The following is a 7,815-nucleotide window of genomic DNA, read 5'->3' as shown; positions in this document are numbered from 1 at the left end:
GGAAGTGTGGTATCGAGTCAAAGCCCCAGGCGAGGATGCTGTGACTGCCCTTCTCAGCACCGACTTGGCCACCTTCCCTGTTTCATATGTCACTTTACATTGAGAACATTTGTTTCCTTCCTGCCTGCTCTGTGCTGTGGTTTTCTACCGCATCTGTCACCTGATGGCTGAGCTCTTTATCCACAACGTTTGGTTGATAGACAGTTGTTTCTTTTCTTAGCTGATTAAAGCTTTTGTTATTAACAGATCGGAGCCTCGGCACCCTGGTGTCTGACCATTTGTGCGCTCTGCCTGTGACGATGCTGGGTTGGACTCATTATCAATGCATATGGCCTAATGATTTCCTGTCCCTGCGTGTCGTGTCGTGCAGTGACACACCTGTGCTGTATTTCAGGCCTCACCGGAGCTGCTGTAATTTGAGTTGCTTGTTGTTTGGCACATTACATTATTTTCCTCCCGCATACTGTCCTTAGAATTTCAGAAGGATGGACCTCACGCATATTTCCCAACAAGCTCTCTAGGTAGGGGTGGTGCTAATCAATAAGGGGATTGACACAGAACTAAACTTATTTTGCTAAACAAACTCAATGAGTTAATTTTAATTAAGCAGTAATTTGGTGTGAATGAGAAGATAGAAGGTGGCCACTGCTCTGTGAGTGAGGTGACTGCAGTGTTTGAGTCATGATATTAGAACTGGCTCTGAGCTGTTGCCTGATTGCTGCTATTTACATTCCTTAATTCTAATTAGACTTTAACTATTAGTGAGACTAAGCAGGGGAAGCAGAAGAGGGCTTGGGTCAGGTGAGCAGAGGGACTGATTAGCACTGTGCAGATGATGATAGCTGCTATTTTCTGAAGTTGGTTGGCTGCTCGCATTACTTATTTTTACCTGTGGGCCCCTCACCTCTGATGGGCTGAGGCCTGTGTTTAGTTGGAAACTGGGCTTTTTTCTAGGTTGGGACCTGCTAACCAGCGCACAGCTTACTCTCTGTCTTGTAGCCAGGATAAGCTGCATCTGATTGTGCTCGCTCACTGTTCCTCAGGTGGTTTGTGTGTGTCTCTCTTCGCAGTCCACCCCTGCCTCCTGTTAGCTGGTGTGCACAGCACGTGCAGCACCGTGCCTGGTCCGGCGGCCCGAGAAGACGACGGCTGAACGCTGCAGGAAGAGGTAGGAGTTCTGTTTGTCATGGCAGGCCGTCCCTCGGCATGCGGGGGATTGCTACTGCAGCCTCGTCCTGCCCTGTGCATGTGCTGCCCTTGCCTGGCTGCTGCAGCAGCAGGTGGGTGTCTGTCTGTCTGCCAAAGGGAACTGGGGGGGGATCCAGTCCTGACAAATAGCTGTGGTCACCAGGAAAGCCTTGTCTTCACCTCGTATGAACCTGTGTGACCCGGCTCCTCGCAGTGAGAGCCTGTCCCCTTGGGCTGCCGAGCAGCCTTGTTCCGTTCGGCTCACATTCCCTTGTCAAAACAACTCAAATTTCGATTCAGCCTACTCCTGGTGTTGGGCAGAACTTCCCCGGGCTTGGTAGCAGGAACTCCTGCCACTGATATTTGATACAGCTACTCAGGCTTTCTCCTCACACGCAGAGCACAGGCTTGTTTCGCCTTGGTCTCTCTGCTGCAGCTTTCCTTCTGTCCCTGCCTACCAAAAGTGCTTGGTGCTTTCTTGTAGCTGGGCAGTGGCGAGAGACGGGCAGGTGACAGAAGGCGACACACGATAATCTGATCTGGTTTGGTCCTTCAGCCCTTCTCCTGTGCTCCACAAAGCTGGTGCAGGGTCTGGAGCACAGGTCTGATGGGAAGCGGCTGAGGGAACTGGGGGGGTTTAGTCTGGAGAAGAGGAGGCTGAGGGGAGACCTCATGGCCCTCTACAACTCCCTGAAAGGAGGGTGCAGAGAGGGGGGATGAGTCTCTTGAACCAAGGAACAAGCGCCAGGACAAGAGGGAATGGCCTCAAGCTGCGCCAGGGCAGGGTCAGACTGGCTCTTAGGAAGTATTTCTTTGCAGAAGGGGTTGTTGGGCGTTGGAATGGGCTGCCCAGGGCAGGGGGGGAGTCCCGATCCCTGGAGGGGTTGAAGAGTTGGGTTGACCCAGCGCTGAGGGATCTGGTGGAGTTGAGAACAGTCAGTGTGAGGTTAATGGTTGGACTGGAGGATCTTCAAGGGCTTTTCCAACCTAGAGGATTCTGTGATTCTGTAATTGCATTTAATCAAGAGGAGAGTTGTAGAGTTTTCTTGCTCTCTTCTCCTATAAATCTGTAGCTGAAAAGATGGAGCTGGAAGCCCAGTAGCTTTGGCTGATGTTTTTGACCCTCTCCTGGCAGATCAACTCAATCATGTTGGTTCGTAATTGCCCTTTAATGAGCTTGCTTCTGCCCTCCTGAGGGTTCAGCTGGTAGGTAACTGCTTTTGACCCGAGGTGGAAGTGAGGGGAAGGGTGCTTTCAGCGGGCGAGGAGCCCAGGTACAAGGCTGGGGCCTGGTGTGGCGATCACAAGTGCCGTGTGAGCTCCCTGTGGTAAAGCATAGGAACGTCAGCTGGGATCCAGGTTTTTTAATCCCTGCGTGAGCTGTGGGAGGGAGGCAGGGAGGGAGGTGGGTGCCCGTCCCCACCCCATCAACATCTGTGGCTGCTCTTTCATATTCCTGAGTGAGCGAGTAGCGTAAACGTCACCCAAAGGCTTTACGTAAACCTTGCGCCTTTGAAATACTATAAAGAATCTAGGAGTAGAGGTTGGAAAAAAAGAGAGAACTACACCAACTAATATCAATTCTTTCCTTTATTTTCTTTCCCTTTTTTTTTTGGTTGTTACTGGGGACTCGAAACAGCCTCAGTTAAAGATGCCTTAGTTTTCCTTTTGTGACGCTGATTTAGGGTACCTGTGGAAACAGGACGTGGTTAGCGCAGGAGTGTGGTTCACCCCGGATTAGCCTTCCTTCTGTTAACGACTCGTTAACAAACGCCACACGTATTCTGTCCACATTTCCTTGACACTGAATCTGAATATTGGTTGCTATTTAAAAAAGTACAATGTTTGATTTGTTGATTTAATCACAAAACAAAACACATGAATGGAAACACTCATTTACATGACTATTGCTTATACATCTAAGATGAAGAGTTGACTACAAATGGCCACACGTAGTTCCTTAATGAGAGAGAGTGTGTTCTTACTGAGACCATACCAAGGCAAAAAACCATTCAAGACTGAAATATACTGTGCTTGAATTCACCTTTAGGTTATGGAAAAGGATGTATGGGGGGCAGGGTATTTAAGGGGTGTAATTAACAGAAATCTGGCTTTTTCCTTGTGTTACGATCCACAGAGTTTAAAATAAATGGAGGAGTCCTGAGGTTGAACACTGCTCTTATTCAAGCTGCAGTGTTTTCTTCACTTCCTAAATTGTATACTGAAAAAAATACTTTTATATGCATATCTTCATTACAATGCACATGTTGATGTGTGAAAGGGCTTCTGTGAAAGGAATATGTAAACTGGTTCAGAGGATTTCTCTATGTGATAATTTTATGCAATATATGTAGTAAATAGACTATTTCTGTTAAATATGTAACAAGCTATATTCTGGTAATATAGGGAATGTCTAATTGATGTACGTAGTTGAATTGTAGAACTGTAAAAAAAAAATTAGAAAACAGATCATTATACAAAACAAAAAACTGATTCTCAAATTTTCCTTTATCATGTCTTTTAATTTGGGATTTGAAGCTTAAGTTAAAAATCTAGGAATGGATTTTTTTTTAAAAAAATAAAATAGCTTGTACTTCACTGAAGACTTGCCAACTCTCAAAACATATAAATAATCTAATTTAATGTATTTTCTCTGCGTACTCTGTCTGTTTACATCTCTAGGTATAAGATTAAAAACATCTGGTCAAACCCAGAGCTGTGTGTGCGCTGCTGGAAGTTCTGTGCATCTGGGTTTGGATGTGGTTGTGATAGAGAGCTCCTGTAAAGAAGAACGTGAGGGAACAGGGTATCCAAATGAACAAAAAGTGTTTTAAATTGAACTAATACTTCCAGCCAATCTGCTCTACTGTAACTGAGGATTGTGATGTTGAAGATACGTCTAAGTTTAGGATTTTGCTTGAGGTGGTGCTGTCTTAGTGGGAAAGGTGAAAGCACATGATTTCAACATCCAGCGACAGCTCGTGTCCTCAATTTTCTTACAGCAAGTCAGGTCAGGTGCTGTGCTCGTGGCTTGGAATGCTGCATCTTTATGCCTTTCATTACCAGCCTTTAGTAGCGTTCAGGTCAGGCCTTTCAAAAATCCCACACTCCCCCTCATTTCACAGTAAATCAACCAGGCAAGAGTTTTTTCCTCCCTCATTGAAGTTTTTAAGTGAAGGTTTTTTTTCCACGTACATGGTAAATCTTGATAGAAAGCATTTAACAGTGTGCACTAACAAACTTATACAACATATACATTACATATATATATTTATATATATAGAATGTTCTATATACAAACATATACAACTTTTTAGATCTCTACAGACTACAAGAAAATTGATAATTATAGTCACAAGTGGTGAACTTAACAGAAATAGTAATTTGTAACTGTCTGGAAATATGTAAAATATGTAAGAGTGGAAAGCAAGATACAGCTGTGACCTGATGGGGAGTACTAGAGAAAAGTTGCTGAAAAGATTAGAATTAAAAATTGTAATTTTGAGGGATGCTAGATTCCTATTTCTCTGTTGCATAAAAATGCAAATGGAAATCTACTGGCAGATTTTTTTTTTTCCCCCTGATGTTAAACTAGAGACTGTTGGCAGCCAAAGTCAATCAGGCATTGTGTAAAAGACTTGTTGAAGACACTTTTCTCTCTGGGCTTGCTGTTGTGATTAGCAATTAAAGTTGGTCTTAAATTTTTACACGCAAGTCTCAAATGAGTGAGCAGGCTCTAGCTCTGGCCTGAAGACGTTTCCACTGAAATCAAGGTAACGGGGATCTCTGCAATATGAAGCCACCCACGTGAGGTACGGCTGAAACCTTACGCAGAACCGGTGGCTGCTTTGTCATCGAAGTGAAGCAACTGCTGCCTGGGCCCCCTGTGGTACTCCGCACCGGGCTGCCTTCCTAAAGGCTGCCTGTGTTACACCAGTTCATGGCAGAAACTGGCCCCATAGCCTGTGGGTGCACAAGTGCCACACTGGAACTGGTGATGGCTTTTCGTTGGCACAGGCCCTGTGCAGAAGCAAGTGTAGAGCTGGTACAGAACCAATGCTGGTGGGGCAGCCCTGGCTCGGTGTTAATGAACTCTGCTTGGCTTCTCTGTACGAGCAGAGAAGGCAGGAAGAAGAAGGGCTAGAAGGTTGGTTAGAGGGCGTGAATGATCTGCTGCCCCAGATGATTTTGTTGCCCAGAGACTAGTGGTTTTGGAGTATAGACCAGAGCACAGGCAGAGTGAATATACATTTAAACAGAAGGTAGAATCGCTATAATGTTGTTCTCACTTATTTCTCATTCTAGATGCCTCATTACAGTGGTGCTTCCTCACACACACAAGAAGGGGTTCCCCAACCCAGTTCCTATTGGCATCAGCGTGGTGACTTTGCTGTTTCCTCACACCCCTCCCCAGGACATCCTCTCGGCTCACGGACAACTCCAAGTCCTTAACTCTCAGCAGAAACCTGGGCTTTGACCTTTTTTCCCAACAAGTTTCTACATTTCTCGCCATTATAGAGCAGTTTTTCCTGTGACAGAGACAAACTTGTTGAGCTGAGCTAGACCTGTCAGGGCCATAATTTTGATTTTTCCTGCAGAGAAATGTAAAAATCCTGTAAAGCATGAAATCCCTCTTGTGCTACAATGTGAATTCAAAACTTAACACCTCAAATCTGTTCCAGCCCTTTGACTTGTGCAGCTGGGCTGATAGTGAAGTCAGACTTCTGGACTGTACAGATTCCTGGGCTCCATTTTGTTGTAAGAAAAGGAAGGATGTGGGAAAAGTATCTTTGAGAGAGATCATCTGAACACCAGGGTGATATAAACAGCAGTGAAGTTAAGGTCAAGTTAGGAGGGGGATGCTGCCTGTCTGCATCAGTGTCTGTCAGGACTCCTTGAAGGGACAGGATGTCAGTCTTCTCATAAAGAAAATTTTGAAATGCTGCTTTTCCACCTTTTCCTCACTTCCCTTTTCTAATTTGAAACTGCATCCAGGCACATGAAAACAAGCCTTCAATGCCTTGTTTCCAAGGCAGTCTTGGAAAAATTTCTAACTTAACAGTTGACCTGTGAGGCTCTTGTAGGCTACTGTGGCTGCAGCACACTCGGGGACTAGGAATCTATTCATGTAGACAGGTAACAGGTTCTGCTTACTGTTCTCTTCTCTAGCTGCAGGTTGGAGAGTTTTCTGCAGAGTTCACTGTAGAAGCCACTTTAAAGCAGAAGCAAATCACTTTTAGCAGTGTGAGTAGAAAATCAATTGTCACTCACCCATGGTGTCATTTTATATATATGCCAATTCAGCACTGTATGTTGACAATTGTTTGCTTTTCATGCTCCTCCCCTGACCCATCATTGAGTTTTGCTGCTCTGATCTCCCCCCCCCCCAGCTTTCGGGGGGGTTGCTGTGCAGTTTCCTTCGCATAATTTCAACTGACCACTTAAGAGCAATCGCTGCTCTGCAAGCTGCTAAGCAGCTTCTGTGAGCAGACCTGGACGGGACTGTGCTTTCCCATCTTGCCTTTCCTAACTTCAAGAAGCGATTTCCTAAGCTGGTTTTCTGTTCCTGCTGCTGAGAAATAAGGCAACCAAGTGATACAGACACCACGAGATGAAAAATGCCACAGCCCCCTTCAAGGACAACAGAGATGGATCTAGAGCACATTTTTAACAGTACAGGTAAGGATGACATGTTATGTGCTCTGAATTGCAAATAAACCCTTTATGCTCGTGTTTTAATGACATTTCAGATAGTGCCTGTCTAGCTACTTTAAAAATCTGTAGATTTTGGGCAGAAGAGTTTGGATTTATTTATTTTCTGGTAGGAGTTAAAGAGCACTGATTTCAAGGGAAATAAATAGATAAGAAAATGCAGCTCAACTCATTTTTATGTTGAGAACAGTAGGAAACATGCTTGAAATGTACTGGCTTTTTGTAATGTCACTTTTAAAAAATAAAGATTTTTGCCATTTGTGGTTTTTTTTTTTTTGCTCAGGATAGAAATAAATCCCATTTTTCTTCGGTCACAACATGCTTTCTTTTTCTTTTTTTTTTTTTTTGTTTTAAGATGTCAATTAGTCATGCAAAGTTTTATAAGTGCATTAACATTTGAGTTTGTACAGAATATTTTTAACCAGACGCACTCCCCACAGTTCATACCTACAGCTTCTGAAAAAACTACATGCCACAGTGATGGTTGAGTTCCTTTTGGAAACAAACTGGCTACCGCATGAGCCAGCTGTTGGACTAAGACCCACATGATTCTAGCTTCTGTGTCACGGTCTGTAAAATTTCTCCTTGACTCCCACTGTGATGAATCCAATAATAGTAACAGGAAAACATCTTCTAGGAGAAAAAAAACTGTCTCTGGCCAGTGACTGGTAGATTTGGGAAGGAATGTTGCTTCCCTGAACAGTGTTCTTAAAGCCCCAAGCAGCTTCTTTGAAAGTCTAAAACTGGTACCACTTTTTGTCCTTGTATTTCAGCATCACCTACAGAAATGGGAAACAAAACAAATGGATATAAAGCACTGTTCTGCATTAACTGTCACGTTAAGTGCCCATTAACTTCATAGGTAAAAAAGGAAGAGCAGTGTAGTACTTTAATAACCGTGTCATCAGGTCTTGA

At 44.2% G+C, this 7,815-nt stretch overlaps 1 protein-coding gene across 2 annotated transcripts in view; it reads right to left on the bottom strand.

Annotated features, from left to right (window-relative positions):
• Window positions 1-2,760: 2,760 nt before the first annotated feature.
• STXBP5L (syntaxin binding protein 5L) overlaps window positions 2,761-7,815 on the bottom strand; it is a 219,584-nt gene continuing 214,529 nt past the window's right edge. For both annotated transcript variants that reach the window (XM_074809076.1, XM_074809084.1), the window contains one exon: window positions 2,761-7,679. In XM_074809076.1, coding sequence (XP_074665177.1) covers window positions 7,638-7,679 — 42 coding nt within the window. In that variant the 3' untranslated portion in view covers window positions 2,761-7,637. The remainder of the gene's footprint in view (window positions 7,680-7,815) is intronic.

Source organism: Strix aluco, chromosome 2, assembly GCF_031877795.1.
Source record: "Strix aluco isolate bStrAlu1 chromosome 2, bStrAlu1.hap1, whole genome shotgun sequence".
Classification (NCBI taxonomy): Eukaryota; Metazoa; Chordata; class Aves; order Strigiformes; family Strigidae; genus Strix; species Strix aluco.
This window is presented reverse-complemented; position numbering and strand designations above follow the sequence as displayed.